Source organism: Exophiala viscosa (assembly GCF_022695815.1).
Source record: "Exophiala viscosa unplaced genomic scaffold EDD37scaffold_11, whole genome shotgun sequence".
Taxonomy (NCBI): Eukaryota; Fungi; Ascomycota; class Eurotiomycetes; order Chaetothyriales; family Herpotrichiellaceae; genus Exophiala; species Exophiala viscosa.
Window position 1 is genome coordinate 674,534 of NW_026944363.1, and position 15,861 is coordinate 690,394.

The following is a 15,861-nucleotide window of genomic DNA, read 5'->3' on the forward strand; positions in this document are numbered from 1 at the left end:
CCAATCAGCCGCATTGCAACCCCAAGGGCACCCCATGGTACGAGATGACCAGGTGATAATTCAAACACGCCACAATACTCGGCAAGAAGTGCGCGAACCAGCATATCATGGATCAGGGCTATGCAGCCTCGTCACGCGGCAAGGACGACGGGCAAGTCGCCCATCCATGCCGTTGTGCTGCTGGGTTTCGAGCAACGATAACGACTGGACACAGGGTGAAGCATGGGAATATCTCAGATTTCTCGTCTATCGCTAAGCATAAAAATCTGAATAGCTCTTCTTACTTTCATCAAAGATATTTACACTCTGCTTGCAATGTCCACACATTCTCCATCTCATACCTTCGCAGCTTCCTCATGGACAGGCGCTGACATTTTGATACCTTGTTCCCCTTCGGTGTCTGCTCGTTCAATCAAAGTGGCCATGATAGTATCCTTGTATTCTTTGTTGGTCGAGTTGCGGACAGCTTGCATGAAGCTGGGTCGCTGCTCTCCACGACGGCCGGTGAACATCAAATCGATGGCTTCAAGAGGAAGCTTTTGTGTCTCGGGCTATCAAGAACATGTCAATTTGATTATAGGCATAACCAGTGGATGATGACTTACATAGAAGAAGTAGACGCAGGGAATAGTGAAGAAGTTGATGACGGCAAAGACGATGTAGCTTCGATAGTTGATGCCGGTAATCATTGGAGGCGTAATCTGAACGACCAAGAAGGTGAACATCCATTGCGAGACCACTGCAAGAGCTCCACCACGAAGACGAAGCTTCAGAGGAAGGATTTCACTCGGGTAGATCCACATATTCGATTGCCATCCTAATGTGAAAAAAGTCTATAAATCGTCAGAGAGTTGTGTCAAAAAACCTAGGATAACCGAAAGACCCATGTTTCAATGGCATAGTCTTTCGCAAACACGGTCACTTACTTGGAAGATGTAAAGGACGACCGCAGCGGCATAACCGAGACCCTTCTTGCCGGTGCTGTTACCAACACCAACAAAGATGGCTGAGAGAAGCATACAGACGCCCATACCAGCGGATCCGATCATGAAGAGCTTCCTGCGTCCGATGTTGTTTGAAGTATACCAAGGGATCAAAGAGCTGAGGAAGTAAAAGACCTGGAGACCGCCCGCCACGAGAAGAGCGTTGTGAGCGCTCATACCGATCGAGGTTTCGAAGACGTAAGGACCGAGGGAGGACATGACGTTGACACCGGACAGCTGTTGGAAGAAATTGGCTGAAAAGGCAATGGCCACTCGCTGCCAGCCGTAGATGCCCCCGTCCTTGAAGCAATCGGACCATGATCCAACTTCTTCAGCTTCGACAGCAAGGATATACTGAATCTCTTTGATCTCCAACTGGACGTCGGGATTGTCTCGGGTACTGCCACGAAGCGCAGCCAACGAGGTGGTGGCCTGCTCAATTTTGCCGGCGCGGAACAGATAACGAGGAGACTCTGGTAGCCAGGGCATCAGGCAGCAAACTATGATGCAGAAGATTATCTGGAAGGCGCAAGGAAAGCGCCAGGAGACGCTTGATGAGTAGGTGGCCATGCCGTAGTCGAGCCAATTGGCCAGGATGAGGCCGATAATGAGGTTGGAAAGTTGCATTGCCATCATTCGACCTGGAGATTGTTAGAAATGCTACACTTGATACATTGATCAAGGGAAAATACCGCGATTCATTTGGGTGGCGCATTCAGTCAACCAAATGGGAATGACAGTAGTCATACAGCCGAGTCCAAAACCTGAAATGATTCTGCCCACAAGGAACTGGGCTAATGTTGTAGTCGTGGTCTGGAGGATCGCGCCGATGGCGACCAAGACAGCACCACCAAGGTTGTTGGGCTTGCGGCCATATCTGTCACCCAGAGCAAACTGGAAAAGCGCGCCGAACAGGGCTCCAACCTCATAGGAAGCAACGATGAACGCCAACAGTGCGGAATTTGGGTTGCCAAAGACGTTGAGGAATGTAGTGGACGTGGTCAAGCCACCCATGAAGCCTGAGAGATTATCAGTCTTGAGAACCTATGCCGGTGGAAACATGGGGAAAGAGTGAAGGCTCAGGGAGCATCGAGGCAGCTTTCCCAGCATGACTTACCTAGGTCATAACCGAACAGCAAGAAGCCAAATGAGCTAGTAAGGGTGACGGCATAGACAAGAGGTTGGCCACGCAGGCCGAGGAAAGTAGGGCCCGACTCCATGTTAGGTATGACTGGTACTCACTGAAAGAGTGAAAAAAGGGAAGGGTAAGAAGTGATAACAGAGGAAGAGAGAAGGAAGGAGGAGTTGGATTGTGACATATACTGCCGATCTTATACTTGGATAGCGGCCATTGCCACTCGACCTGGAGAGTCAGTTCCGGGGTTCTGGGGCGTTTTTGCTCCGTATCAGGAGTACCAATTTTGCATGGACCGGTACGAGTACATGGGGTACTGTGTACATCGCTTACATCGATAACGAGGTCAAGACCCCTTGTGTACCCATATAGTGGGTAAGTCTATGGGCATCTTAACGCTGCACGCGCACAATTGCCGGTGGAATCAAGCATTTTCATCTGGGAAAAGTCCTTCCAGCGGAGACGTCAGAGGATGATATCCGCCAATAACAGGAATCATCTCGGCGAACAAGGCTCTCTGCGCGGCACGTGTTCCGGTCTGGTCAATTGTGGTAGTATGGGTTGTGTGGGCTTGTCGTGAGGAGCGCCACGGGGTGGTCAAGCAATCGTCATGGAGTTGATGGAGCGTGCTTCGAACCAAATAAGAACGGCGTTGCTAGGTGAAAGTTTGACCGGCGGAAAATGGAAAAGTCGGGATGAGGGTAATGTAGCCATGCGGCGTCCAGCCGGCTCTTTGGCCGAATTGCCTTTGCTATAGGCGGGGAGAACGAGACATGAGGTGAGAAAGGGCGAAAGTCGGTGAAGATCCCGGTTGACTACGACGGGGATGATGGAGATCCCCTCAGAGACCCCTAAAATTCTCCACATGTATGTAGCCTGGAACAGCGTGTATTCCGAGAAACTAAGCCATCCAAGCAGGTGACCACGACGTAACGTACTACGGCAATCAGGAAGGATTGCACCCAATACGGACTACCACGCGTATCTGGCCGGACTACCACGCGTATCTGGCCGGACTATCCAAGTGAAGCCCCATTTACATCTCGGAGCCGATCGCAAAAGGCATATCAGGAGACGGCAACAAGAGCAAGTCAACGTCTCCTGATCCCGAGCAAAGAGCGACCTGAGCGCCATACCGCTTAATCAGAACCAGCAGAGCAGTAGTCTTGCCGCAGCCCGGCTAGGCTAATCAGTGATTGAAGCCAACCATGACAGGGGAATCCTACACCGAGATAGTCAAAGCGGACTTGGGCCGGGCAGCCAAGGACTCCTCGTTCGCCCGCTCCTACAGCAACACGCCCGGCTTCGTCGTCTACCATGACCGCTTCCAGCAAGACGTCCTCGGCTCCTCCCCCAAACTCACCGTCGTCGAGTCTCGAGACTACCAATTCGCCCACGAAGCAGGCGTCTACATCCGCCCAACCAACAGCGTCTACTTCACCGCCAACTTCCAGACCTGCAACCCCGTCCACCTATACGCCATCGACTCATCCTCCCACAAGATTACCCAGCTCGACTACCCGGAAGTCATCCAGGCCAACGGCGCCTGCAACTACAAAGATGGCGTGCTGTACTGCTCGCAAGGCGACCGCACGTCTCCCTCAGGTCTCGTGCACGTCGACCCCGTCACCGGCAAATCCGAAACCCTCATTACCAATTTCTACGGCCGCGACTTCAACAGTGTGAACGACGTCGTCATACACCACGAGACCGGCGAGATCTGGTTCACCGACCCCAACTACGGGTACCACCAGGGTTTCCGCCCGGCGTCTATGCTACCTCCTCAAGTCTACCGCTTTAACCCAGACACGAACGAGTGTTGGATGGTCGCCGACGGCTTCGTCGAGTGCAACGGCCTTTGTTTCAGTCCGGACTATAAAAAGATGTACGTTACTGACACAGGCGCCATCCAGGCCCATGCCGGTCCTGGCGACGGTCACCAGTTCTCGATGAACCCCAAACTCCCCGGCACGATATATGTTTATGATGTTGTCAACGGGAAGGAACTGCACAATAGACGTACATTTGCCTTCTGTGCAATTGGTATTCCTGATGGTATCAAGTGTGATAACCAGGGCTATGTTTACTCGGGCTGTGGTGAGTCAACCTCCCCCCTTCACGTACGTTATCGTTACCGGTCTGACTGACTTTCTTCTCACTCAGGCGACGGCGTGCATTGTTGGGCGCCAGATGGTACGCTCGTAGGCAAGATCGTTACCAAAGGAATGACCGCGAACTTCTGCTTTGCAAAGGAGGGCATGTGGTTGTTTGCCGGGAAGGAGCTTTACTTCTGCGAGCTCAAAGCTAAGGGCTGTCTTGTCAAGATTGAATGTGAATGATTCTGACGGTCGGTGGATGGAAAATCAATCCTTGCCATGTGTCTGATGTCGCGGAGTCTGCCATCGCTGCCGAATCACACTACATGGGAAGCATACGACATCGAACCTCGTCTCATGTGGTGAGCTGCCACTGCAGACAACGTCGCTGCCAGCCTGACTGACAGCATGAACAGGAAGATCCCTCCGCCTCAGAATTGCCAGCATTAGACAAGCCACTTCTGTGCGAACTTTCAGCTGTCGCGATCTTGCAGCTGTAGGGCCGGCCGCCTGGTTCCATCCCATGTGGTTGTCATGCTGTAATAGCCATGCCTCAATCCAAAGATTTGCAGGCGCTTTAGGTTCAAAAGCAACTATCCTACATTATCTAGTACAATCTATGATCTATTTTTGCACAACCGCCCGTCCAATATCAACAATCTCCTGCACCAACCTCTCGACCGTCTGCTTGATGGTCGAGATGTTGACGACAGCACGAAAAAACGCACCTCTTTCAATCTGGTGGCCCAACGCCGGTGCAAAGTCAATCATGAACCCCCTCGCAATCAATGAATGCGTAATGCGACTGGTGATCGCTGAGTTACGTTTACCCACTTTCTCGGCGTCGCCTGCTTGAGCGTCGCCTTCCAGGCCATGGACCGCCTTCCCACCAGGAGCATAGTAGAAGCACACCTGCAAACAAGGCGGCGGGTTCGTGCTGACCAGCTCCAAGTCCGAACTCTGCGCGACCAGATCGGTCATGTAGCACGCGACGGAATACGCATTGTCAATCTTCGCAGCGTAGCCCAAGGTGCCGTAATATTGCCAGGCGAGGAACAATTTCAAGCTGTCGCCTCGTCGGCCGCACTGTAGCGTGAGATCAGCGAGGTCGTCCGGCGGCATCCACTCATCGCTGTCCTCATCTTTTGCGATGGCACTGGGCCCGTTCGTCGCCTCATTAGCATCCTTTTCGTGCTCCTCGAAGTCGTCGTGGAACAGATACCCCGCCCGCAGGGTGTTCGCTCTATGCGCATTCCTCAAGTCCTTCAACAACAGAAAACTGCAGGTCACGGGCACACCGAGCATCTTGTGAGGATTTATTGCGATACTGTCCGCCAGCTCGCATCCCTTGAGCGCTCGTTCACGGAGGGTGTCCGAGAAGACGAAACTTCCGCCCCACGCACCGTCGATGTGCATCCACAGCCCATGTCTGCGAGCGACCTGAGAAATGGCGGTGAAAGGGTCAAACGAGCCCAAGACCGTAGATCCTGCTGTCGAGTTGACGAAGAAAGGGGTCTTGCCTCGTTGTTTCTCCCGGACAATCAACGATTCAAGAGCCTCGGCGTCCATTTCTCCGGTCACAAAATCGACAGGCACGGCAATAACGCTTTCGCTTCCGAAGCCGCATTGCTGGGCTGCCTTCTCGATACTGTAGTGGCCATGTTCCGAGGTGAACATGACTAGTTCGAGACCTCCCGCGTTGTTGCCCAGCCGTTTCGTATCCGGGAAAAGAGTGTTGCGTGCGATGACGATGCTGGTGAGATTGCTGGCACTGCCACCTTGGACATTGATCCCGCCTGCTCTCGGGCCTCTGAAGCCAAACTTCGCGGCCAGAGCCTTGCTGACGTGGGTCTCGATCAGTGAGAGAACGGGAGAGACTTGGTACACATGCAGATTGGTGTTCAAGACACTGAGAACCAAGTCTGCTGCGATTCCGGGAGGTAAAGGTGCTGAATATAGCTTGTCCAAAAATCCTGGGGCGGACGTATTGACGCTGTACTTCAATATCGACTTCAGGGACTGGAGAATGCCTGCCTGACCGCCTCCGGCCTCTGGTAGTGACAAAGTTTTATTCGAGGTGAGTATGGACCGTAGTTCTGAAGGCGGATGCGTTTCGACCAGTGCAGTCTTGGAGACTGGCTCATGAAGCTCATGAGCATGAAGTTCAGTACCGGCTTGTTGAAGGAAAGTGATCAATTGTCCGAGGACGCCTGAGAGAAGATCCTGTGCCTCAGTTGCTCGGGAAGGTCCACTCCCGTTCGTGTAACCATTCGAGTCTTCATTGATTGCTTTGGTTGTATGTCCATTGGGTTGAATGTCAGCAGAGGCTGAATACTTCGCACGTTTTTCCGGACGATGGTCAGCCATAATTGTGGTAGACAACAGAAAGAAGGTATGTACAATAATCTATGCAAATAATCAAAAAATCATACTGATCAGTCGTCTAGTCTAGCATGTATGAGCGAGAAGGAACGGCAAGGTAGTCAAAAAGACGTTGAGATCAAGTAACATCTATTGCCTCTTTGAAGATTCTGACATTATGTGAGATGACGCGATTTCCATAGCGTGGTCACTGATCCTTGGCCTTGATGCTCAACTATTCATGAACCAGATACTGTCAATTATCATCTACGCACAGGGCCTACAGCTACAATAGCATTTGAAGAAGTGGCGGGTGTTTTCCCTGGCGTTTTCCCTCGTGGTCCCTGAGTCTTCTTTTGCACATGTCTCTCCCTCGCTAGCTCGATCCCCGTCTTCTTCCGCTCGGGACGTACGTCGTCCTGGGGAACCTCGTCGTCTGCCTTGTCTTGCCCCTTAGCAAGCGCTCTCCATTCAGCGGGTCTTCTCTGGTACATATCCAACTCCCAATTGTGCAACACCGTTCTCCCTGACTGCGATTCCCGTATATGGCTTGCGTTGTGGGCCAGTTCATTGGCAACGGACTCTTTCATGAAATGCAACCCATCCGTAGCTGCCCATAAAGCATCTACCACATAAGAGCCGCTGGCGTTTTGTGCTAGCGTAGCAATGTGACCGTAGAATCGAGGTACAAACGGTCGTCTGAACTGAACGTTGGATTGTGACGGCACGAGTGCTGCTTGAATAACCCGAGAAGCGATTGCATTCTGGCACATCTGAACCAACGTGTCAATTTCAACTTCTAGCAAACTGTCTTGAACCACTTGACACATCTTTGGATTTTGCAGCATGGCTTGAGCAAGCAGGGAGCCATGCACGTCTGTTTTCTGTGGCGGACTTGCTCGCTTCGCCGATGAGTCGTCTTCTGAGCTGGCTGGCTGTTTCGAAGGCTCAAAACTGAGCAATTTGGACAGCCACGTTGCTTTGTATGGTCCAAACCCGATCGAGAGTGCGTCTGTCACGTCTGCAACTTCAACACCCCGTATGGTGAATCTCTCCACGAGTACCTTGATCAAGCCCAGCCGCCGACGAGAAACTAGAAGGGGCAACTCTGGGGATATCTCGTCTTTGGCTTCGGATAGGTCGTCTTTGCCTAGCCGTTCGAGTACCTTGATGGCGACATAACTAGCAATCTCATTCTTGACCATGTTCGTCAATCGAGGTTTCAAAACATTCTTGTAGAGTTTCTTGAAGATCTTTCCTGAGAGAGACAGTACGAGGATCTCGACAAGGTGAGAGCCGACTGGATCGTAGAGTAGTCCGACAATGAATTTCGAACTTTCTGAGTCATCTTCAAGGTCTTCATCCGGCAGCAACTTTTTGAATAATGACATGTCTCCTGCTTGCTGGTTCTTGCCATTCAAAGTCAGCTCCAGTCGTAGCAGCAACTGCAGGACTGGATTCCCCGTGGGATGCGTTGCTAGTGCCCGCAAATAGGTCGCGTCCACAGATGATACAGTGCTTTGGATTAGGTTTGTGAGCGCCTGCCGGAAAGACTTTGGCACGCGCCGTTTCGATTGTGATGAGTCCTTTCCAGTGGTAATCGGGGCCTCGAGCTTTTCTTTTTTCTTGCTTGCAAGTATTGTCTTTGTGGACTCATCGTCCAAGGACTCCCCGGACAAGATCAGGAAGAGCACCCGAACAGTATGGGAAGCAAATCTGTCGGTAAGCAGAAAGCCTATACTGGGCTGCAATTCCTCCGCGGCTCGTAAAAACAGCTGTTCCATGGAGAGTTGACCTTCACCGTCTTCGTGACTTTGGTCAGGTTCTTCACCCACGCGCTTGGCAGCATTCAGGAACAGTGTTTCACAGCAGTGGCTGCCAAAACGATGGCGGACAAGGTAGGTTAAGTTGCCCAAGAACTTGGTAAAAAGAAGGCGGAGTTGGTCGGCGGTTGAGAGCATTATAATCTTTTCGAGATATCTCGAACAAGACTGGCTCGAAGCGACTTTGAGTTCCTTGCCTTCTGTCTCCCGGTAGACTGCTTGGATGAAGAAATCGCGGTCTTCATCGGACTCGAAATCATTTGCGACAATTTTGCTGTTGATATTTGCATAGTATTCCTGTTCCTGTGGGTCCAATAGTCCGTGAAACTGATCTTCGTCTTCAGGCGCTTGAACTCCAGAGGACGGTTCGACGCCGATACCTATGAAGTCATCGCCAGCGTCGCCGTCGATATGTATCTCATCTTTGGGCTCTTGGTCGTGCTCATCGACGGCTTTGTATCGCTTGGAAGGACCATGTTGAGTTTCGTCTCGTTTCCGCTTGTTATTCTTCGCGTCCTCTCGCCTACCGCGCTTCTTCTGCTCACGAGGCATGATCTGTTGTAGAGAATGAAGATCGAATCAGGCGCTGAAGTGACGGGAGAAAGTCTTGATGGTCACCATCATGCTCGTGTTCTGGTCTGAAGGACGAAAAATTATTATATGAGCGGAGGGCGAATTTAATTTCAGCCAATCGGATATTCGCACGAGCGGCCTCAGCCTCGCAAGTTTAAGTTCAGCCTTGCCTCAATATCAACCCATCTGCCTACAAATCTAGTCCTATGATGGATGGGTACTGAAGTGCCAGAGGGTCAACCTGTAGTGAGAAAGCCCAGGCAGAGGATAACCCCAGATCATGTATTGCACCAGCATGGGCATACGCGAAAAGTGCAAACGTGTCAAGTGAGCCTCTCTGCTGTGGCTTGACAAGCTGGGAGATGTCCATTCAAGAGAAGCGTATGTCTAGGCAGGCATCCCAGACTTTCGCAACCCCTCATAGCAGATGCATTGGATGGATGCAGGACGCTCGGCTGTCCAGTGGCGTTCTTGAAGCATGGACGATCTTGTGCGTCGAAATGGTGAAGCAGGACCAATCCGATATTCGTAACTCTTTGGACATTGGGGTGCCAGCGTAGAATTCATGACTAGGATTCCAGCCGGCAGCAATGATCATGGGTGCTTCTGCAATGCACTTGGCGATCAGCTGCTTCGCTCCTCTCATTCTGGAAGAGTCCGTCCTCGACCCCGGAGCAGGAGGGATCTGACCTCGCTCCGAGATCGTCGGCTTTGGCGTCAACGCGGTGAAAGCGACCATGCGCGAGGCTGCTGCCTCAGCAATCGATGCATTTGTCGGCAGCTGGTGTTGGAAGGCCATCCTGACTTCGTAGCGCGCAGCTTCACTTCTCCTTTTCACCCAGTGGCTTCAAGCTGATCCTGTCCTGCCATTTGCAACTTCTGCTGCAGCTGCATCAGTTCCATTCTCATCTTCTCACTGCCCTCTTGTAACTCTTTGATCCTTGTTTCGGTCCGGGTAATTTCCTTGCCAATGAAATCCAAACGACCTTCGACTGCGCTCACAGCTTCGGTCTTGTCCTGCTTCAACAACACTGGACCGACGAGTTTGTAGATTCCTGCAGCATCGACCAGAGATGTGAACTCTTTCTGCACCGCCTTGTTCTCTTGCTGTTGGGCCTCAAGCTTCTGGCGTGCCTCGACAGCACCTTGAAGATCTGTTGCCCAGGATTAGCGCAAGGACAATAATACAACATGAAGTCTTGCATCTTACCGTCTTGAAACTTCTGCAGAGCCTCTGACAGAGTCTGCAGTTTGTTTCTGTCGTCTTCCATCGTGCGCCGTAGGTTGTAGAGTTTAACGACTTTGTGGGTGATTTGTAACAATCTCGAAGCGTGCCTGTGCATGCGAAAGCCTTAGCGTGCAGCAATGCTGGAGTAAACCCGCGGGGCAAAATGACCGATATCTCTCTATCCGCTTCACAATTACACCTCTGCTTTGGACCAGGTACATTGAAAGCAAACACCAAAAAGCCTGCATACAAGCGCCAAAGTCTGCTAGCGACCCCATCGTAAACATCCTTTAGAGCATTTTGCTTTCAACTGCAGCCTGACCGCGATCCCATACCATATCAGCCCAGCAGCGGCGCTTGTTTACCTTCACTACATCATCGCAACACATCTAGGCACGAGCACACCCAACCCACCTCAGCCACCCCTCCTGTTCCGAAGCACAGTCTCTTTTGCATATCACGTAACATGTCGAACACCGACTTCCTCGGCCGGGCGATTGACTCGGTCAAAAAGGCCATCGAACTAGACACGGCGGGGTTATACGAGCAAGCATACCAACAATACTACAGTTCCCTAGAACTATTCATGCTCGCACTAAAATGGGAAAAGAACCCGAAATCAAAAGAGATGATCCGCGCCAAAGCAGGCGAATACATGGATCGAGCAGAGAAACTGAAAACGCACATCCAAGCCGCCGACTCAAACACAAAAAAGCCAGCCGCAATGGGTGTCAACGGGAAAGCCGTCAACGGCGGCGGCAAAGGTGAAGGAGGCGAGAAAGACGACGAGGACGCCGACGCAAAGAAACTACGAGGTCAATTGACCGGTGCCATCTTGACAGACAAACCGAATGTAAAGTGGGAGGACGTAGCCGGGTTAGACGCGGCGAAAGAAGCGCTCAAAGAGGCGGTCATCCTACCCATCAAATTCCCACACTTGTTCCAAGGTAAACGACAGCCCTGGAAAGGCATATTACTCTACGGGCCCCCAGGTACAGGTAAATCGTACCTCGCCAAAGCCGTAGCCACCGAAGCAAACAGCACCTTCTTCAGCGTCAGCTCCTCCGACCTAGTGAGCAAATGGATGGGCGAGTCCGAACGTCTAGTCAAACAACTATTCAACATGGCGCGCGAGAACAAACCGGCCATCATCTTCATCGACGAGGTCGACGCCCTCTGCGGGCCCAGAGGAGAAGGCGAGTCCGAAGCCTCAAGACGTATCAAAACAGAACTACTAGTGCAGATGGACGGCGTAGGCAAAGATTCAAAAGGTGTCTTGATCCTCGGCGCGACAAACATCCCCTGGCAACTCGACGCCGCTATCCGACGGCGTTTCCAACGAAGAGTGCACATCTCCTTACCAGACAAGCCCGCGCGGATGAGGATGTTTGAGTTGGCCGTCGGAGACACCAAGTGCGAAATGTCCCAGCAAGACTACAAGACTCTGGCCGACCTGAGTGAGGGTTATTCGGGGAGTGATATCAGTATTGCCGTGCAGGACGCGCTGATGCAGCCCGTGCGCAAGATTCAAATGGCCACGCACTATAAGAAGGTAAGGCAACATATATTCCCCACCTGTCAATCTCATGCACGCTAACATGCTCTCCAGGTGACAGTGGAAGGCGAAGAGAAACTCACCCCTTGCTCACCCGGCGACGAAGGTGCCATGGAAATGACCTGGGTAGACATCGACTCGAACCAACTCCTCGAACCGCCCCTCAACGTCAAGGACTTTGTCCGCGCCATCAAAGCGTCGAGGCCGACAGTCTCGGGTGAAGATCTGAAACGGAACTCAGAGTGGACGGCCGAGTTTGGTAGTGAGGGAGCTTGAGACCTCTCAACGTCGACTTTTGCTGTGTTTAGTTTGGACTCAACTCGGTGTTTGATATTGGGACCGAGAGCAGAGGCGTTAAGTGGGTCAATACGGTTGTCATCTCGGGCGATTTTGCTTTTACTTGATGGGAAAATACTGCTGTGCATGTCCTGTATGGATGGGGACGGTCAGGTGCTGCTGTTTCTACGTGATGAGGTCAAGAGTTATTGCTTTGTGCACGTCATGAATGGGTGACAGACGGGGAGTCAGAGATGATGGAAACGATAGGCGCTAGGCGAGAGGAAAATGCAGTTGCATAAACCCTGGAAATAACACAGATATACAATTGCTAAAGAGTCATGATATCTTCGCTTAACACGCACAGCTGTGCTTGGGTATAAATGACCTCAACTATACAGGTAACCCACGACGCCATGCTAAATGACCGACAATATTGTACATTGTACAACCAAAAAATGGACGACGCGATCAAGGATATAAATACCCCTTCTCGAAATAATTCCCATACATATCCACGACACCAGTTCTGCCTTTCGGCGTGGCGTTTCGGACGACTTTGATCTCGCCTTTCCAGTGTCCTTCGACAAAATTCATATCGAGATCGTTGATCTCGCCAGTCGGGCCAGTCGGTGTCTCAGGACGAGTAGCCCCGTTACCATTTGTTTGTGCAAATGCAATCGAACCCGGCCCTGCGTCATGGTCAAATCCGTATCCATAGCCTCGGGGGCCCGATGAGCTGTTGGAACGGTTGCTTGCATGGCCAGTACGACTCCTCTTGTATTTAGCCAGTTCGTCTTCGTAGGCCTTCTTCCGCTCCTTTCTCCAGGCTGCGAGTTCGGCGATGACATCAACGTTTGGTTCAGCCTGCTCCTCTTGTCCGGTGCTCGATGTGGATGGTCTCATCTGCGAATGCTTTTTGTTGTGCAGAAACTTCGGAGAGACTTGAGCTGCAGGCACCTCGGCGACAAGGCGTCTTGGTTCTATACTTCGTTGGCTTTCATTCGAGGCTCTTCGATTCCGACCCAGCGGTAAACTCCTCGGACTCTGCAGTGTGCCGGTGCCGTTACCAAGATTCATCGAAAGTAGTGTGGGGTAACCATGTAGACTCCCATGTGGGCTATTGGAGCCGTTCTCACGGTGAGAATCTTCAGGTGACAATAGGATCTTTTCATCGAAATGGGCCCTCGGAAAATATTTCTCTGGGTCATGTTCGTATATCCCACACTCGTCTTGCTCTTCGCCCTCCTCACCAAAGAAACTGAAATCATTTTCAGCTGCAGACCATAGATTTTCACTGTCCATGTCTCCAGTTGACGATTTGCTCATGCTGAGGGCTTGACGGGAGTGTTGCCATCTTCTCTGGCCACTTGTTGCCGCCGTCTCCGGCTGTCCCATCTCCAGCACAATGGTACGGAGTGCAAATAGTGACCGTGCTTGTTCAAGTTCTGCCATATGCCTAGCTCTGCCCGGGGGTAGAGAGTAGTCTGTGCGGGCAAGAAGGTAGCTGAGAGCAGACTCATCCGCACAGGTAGAAATGAAAGACTTCAAACTGTCAAGTACTGGCGATGATTTGGGGGCTGTAGTCGGAACATTGGTCAAGACCAACGTCCTCAGGTTTGGTAGCAGGGATGGATGTAGAATGCTCAAGTTAGAGACCGTGATTTGAGCCGATTTCGAACCATTGTGAGCTTTGGAAAGCAGATCTGTGGGTCGTTTCGCACGCAGTGCATCGATTCGTGCAACGCGGTGTTGAGTTTGAGCAGGTGGAGGTGATAGCGTCGTGCTGTTTCGTAACGGACTGGGATGCGCTGGAGCGTCATACGAAGGTGCAGATGTTGGAGGCAGCGGCGGTGGTTTGTGCTTGGGAATTGCTGGAGCTACCAAAGGCTGGAAAGACTGAAAAGTGCCAGTGCCATGAGCAGTCACAGGAGAAACGGGTGAAAACAACGATCTGCCTGTACTGCTAGTACTGTGAGTGCCGGTTTCATCAGAAATCTCCGCCTCGGATCCAGTCCCAATTGCTTGTTCTTCGGCATGGCTGTCCCCTAGATGGCTGCCTACATTGACCACTTCTGGCGCAAATGGGCCTTCTCCCCTGACAGGATGGTGAGTTTCCTCAATAGATCCTGCCTCCTGCGGCTTCTCTCCGATAGGTGGACTGACTGCAAAGTAGATAACATCACCTATGAGTTCGACACGGGGTTGTGCCGGAGTAGCATCCATCTCGTAAATTTGTTCATCGACTCCTGGTAACTCTACTGGGTGATGGGCCGGAGCTGCGGCTTCTACAACATGCCTGTCCTCAGGAGGTAATTCGGCAGCGAGTGGCTCAGAGCCGGCTACTTCTGTTGGTTGTTGAGAAGTCTTCGGCTTGATGGCGTCCTGGATACCTTCCAGCTTTGCTGTAATCAAAGCGTGGTCGACTCGGAGGTAAGTCAGGTTCTTGCTGGCGGATTTTGCAAGGACTGGAATAAGCTTCTCAGCACCAGGAAATCGTACTTCATCAATATATCCAGTCGGCGATGACAGAGACCGAGTCCTTGCAATGGTCTTGACAGTATCAACGGATCCGCCATCCAGGATATGTAGACGCTCGGATTTGAGTAGACTCGCCAGCCCTTCCACGGACAGCCGATTTCCTGAAATGTAGAGATGTGTCAGACCTCGATGGGGTATATCTTCAAACGCTAGTCTTCCGGTCAAAGGTCTAGTCAACTGCTTTAACAGCTCATGGTCAAGATCCTCATTTCGAAGAGTGTCAAGACTGAAGAAATCTGGCCCTGGCGCCATGCCCACCGGCCAGTCCTCCAGATTCGAAGTACCAGTTTGTGTTGCGTTTGGGCCCAGGAAGCAGGCTTGCATTAGCGATCTCACGGCCATGTCGGTCAAGGAATTGTCCCTGACGTCCAGCAAGCGGACTCGAATCCCTACAGAGTTGGCCAGAACCTCGGCTTCCCCGTCCCTGAGGCCAACACCGCGCAGCTTGAGGACTTGTAGATCAGGCAGGTAGGACATCGACGCCAGGACTGCGGCATCTCGAGCTGGCGACGTGTATGAGAGGTCGAGGTAGACCAGACTCGAGAACCTGGGCAATGCGCCTGCCAACGCAGACGATGTGGTATTGGGCTCGCCACAAGCCAGCAGCAGCTTTAACCCAAAAGAGGGTAAAACCTCTTGTTCTCCATCCGATCTCTTTGCGCCGCCTACAGCCCTGAGGGCGTTCAGACTATGATGATCGAAGAAGGGTAGTCTGGTGACTATGAGGCTCTGTAGATTCGGAAGGAATTCTAGAACGTCGCGCAGCCAGGTGGGATTGGGTCCACCATATATTTCGCTCAGCGCGGGAGGAAGATGCAGAGTATGCGTCAGGCTCCTCACACTCGGTCGTGCCTTGCGGAGAGTCCTTTTGAACCGTGTGAGGGCGACGTAGACTGCATCGTTGGCGATGCCGAAATGCGAGGCTGGATCACCCCAGAGAAAAGGAATGAAGATGGAATACCACTTCTGGGAAACGAGGCAGGCCGAACAGAGGTCACTCGAGGGAATCCAAGGTGCAATGACGGTCCATGCTTCGCGACTGACTGCGCTCTCATAAGATGGAGGGACATCGGGTTTCATTATGGCGGTTGGAACATTGGCCAAACAGTGTCATGTTGGCAGCTCCAAACAAAGTGCGCAAGCACAGTCCACGAGGGGGAAGGCAGGTAAGAAAAGAACAGGCGAACACACAGCGAGGACGATTGAATATGAGGCAGACACGCAGACCGGTGGTGCCGAGGGCAATGCGGGTTAATTAGTTACGTCGTATCTGGAGGGTAGTCGATACGC

At 52.0% G+C, this 15,861-nt stretch overlaps 7 protein-coding genes across 7 annotated transcripts; 2 read left to right on the forward strand and 5 right to left on the reverse strand.

The window, feature by feature from the left end:
• Window positions 1-135: 135 nt before the first annotated feature.
• On the reverse strand, window positions 136-2,561 carry EDD37DRAFT_639548 (putative hexose carrier protein). Its single transcript, XM_062817176.1, has 5 exons — window positions 2,101-2,561; window positions 1,676-2,002; window positions 927-1,624; window positions 606-833; window positions 136-551 (listed from the first exon to the last, which is right to left on the reverse strand). Exons 1-5 carry the CDS (start codon window positions 2,201-2,203, stop codon window positions 336-338), a joined length of 1,572 nt encoding a protein of 523 aa, XP_062666905.1. The 5' UTR covers window positions 2,204-2,561; the 3' UTR covers window positions 136-335.
• Window positions 2,562-2,970: 409 nt separating this feature from the next.
• EDD37DRAFT_142111 (uncharacterized protein) lies at window positions 2,971-4,648 on the forward strand. The gene is made up of 3 exons (XM_062809572.1): window positions 2,971-2,985; window positions 3,034-4,215; window positions 4,282-4,648. The coding sequence occupies exons 2-3, from the start codon at window positions 3,327-3,329 to the stop codon at window positions 4,455-4,457; spliced, it is 1,065 nt and encodes a 354-aa protein (XP_062666906.1). The 5' UTR covers window positions 2,971-2,985; window positions 3,034-3,326; the 3' UTR covers window positions 4,458-4,648.
• On the reverse strand, window positions 4,649-6,727 carry EDD37DRAFT_142092 (glutamate decarboxylase). The gene has a single exon (XM_062809571.1). It carries the CDS (start codon window positions 6,579-6,581, stop codon window positions 4,839-4,841), a length of 1,743 nt encoding a protein of 580 aa, XP_062666907.1. The 5' UTR covers window positions 6,582-6,727; the 3' UTR covers window positions 4,649-4,838.
• Window positions 6,728-6,731: 4 nt separating this feature from the next.
• Window positions 6,732-9,035, reverse strand: EDD37DRAFT_668708 (armadillo-type protein). The gene has a single exon (XM_062819329.1). It carries the CDS (start codon window positions 8,948-8,950, stop codon window positions 6,839-6,841), a length of 2,112 nt encoding a protein of 703 aa, XP_062666908.1. The 5' UTR covers window positions 8,951-9,035; the 3' UTR covers window positions 6,732-6,838.
• Window positions 9,036-9,805: 770 nt separating this feature from the next.
• Window positions 9,806-10,242, reverse strand: EDD37DRAFT_653324 (prefoldin beta subunit; the record flags this gene model as incomplete). The annotated part of the gene is made up of 2 exons (XM_062818550.1): window positions 9,806-10,125; window positions 10,182-10,242. 2 exons carry the CDS (start codon window positions 10,240-10,242, stop codon window positions 9,806-9,808), a joined length of 381 nt encoding a protein of 126 aa, XP_062666909.1.
• Window positions 10,243-10,490: 248 nt separating this feature from the next.
• Window positions 10,491-12,266, forward strand: EDD37DRAFT_142125 (vacuolar protein sorting-associated protein 4). Its single transcript, XM_062809573.1, has 2 exons — window positions 10,491-11,751; window positions 11,809-12,266. The coding sequence occupies exons 1-2, from the start codon at window positions 10,666-10,668 to the stop codon at window positions 12,028-12,030; spliced, it is 1,308 nt and encodes a 435-aa protein (XP_062666910.1). The 5' UTR covers window positions 10,491-10,665; the 3' UTR covers window positions 12,031-12,266.
• Window positions 12,267-12,353: 87 nt separating this feature from the next.
• On the reverse strand, window positions 12,354-15,814 carry EDD37DRAFT_639555 (uncharacterized protein). The gene has a single exon (XM_062817177.1). It carries the CDS (start codon window positions 15,649-15,651, stop codon window positions 12,502-12,504), a length of 3,150 nt encoding a protein of 1,049 aa, XP_062666911.1. The 5' UTR covers window positions 15,652-15,814; the 3' UTR covers window positions 12,354-12,501.
• Between the last annotated feature and the right edge of the window lie 47 nt (window positions 15,815-15,861).

Excerpts from the sequence above, each read along its gene's own strand:
- EDD37DRAFT_639555 (XM_062817177.1), bottom strand. The coding sequence starts at position 15,651 with ATGAAACCCGATGTCCCTCCATCTTATGAGAGCGCAGTCAGTCGCGAA.
- EDD37DRAFT_142111 (XM_062809572.1), top strand. The coding sequence starts at position 3,327 with ATGACAGGGGAATCCTACACCGAGATAGTCAAAGCGGACTTGGGCCGG. Across the intron at positions 4,216-4,281 it reads CTATGTTTACTCGGGCTGTG|GCGACGGCGTGCATTGTTGG; the intron begins GTGAGTCAACCT and ends CTTCTCACTCAG.
- EDD37DRAFT_668708 (XM_062819329.1), bottom strand. The coding sequence starts at position 8,950 with ATGCCTCGTGAGCAGAAGAAGCGCGGTAGGCGAGAGGACGCGAAGAAT.
- EDD37DRAFT_142125 (XM_062809573.1), top strand. The coding sequence starts at position 10,666 with ATGTCGAACACCGACTTCCTCGGCCGGGCGATTGACTCGGTCAAAAAG. Across the intron at positions 11,752-11,808 it reads TGGCCACGCACTATAAGAAG|GTGACAGTGGAAGGCGAAGA; the intron begins GTAAGGCAACAT and ends CATGCTCTCCAG.
- EDD37DRAFT_639548 (XM_062817176.1), bottom strand. The coding sequence starts at position 2,203 with ATGGAGTCGGGCCCTACTTTCCTCGGCCTGCGTGGCCAACCTCTTGTC. Across the intron at positions 2,003-2,100 it reads GCTGTTCGGTTATGACCTAG|GCTTCATGGGTGGCTTGACC; the intron begins GTAAGTCATGCT and ends ATAATCTCTCAG. Across the intron at positions 552-605 it reads CCTGCGTCTACTTCTTCTAT|CCCGAGACACAAAAGCTTCC; the intron begins GTAAGTCATCAT and ends TGTTCTTGATAG.
- EDD37DRAFT_142092 (XM_062809571.1), bottom strand. The coding sequence starts at position 6,581 with ATGGCTGACCATCGTCCGGAAAAACGTGCGAAGTATTCAGCCTCTGCT.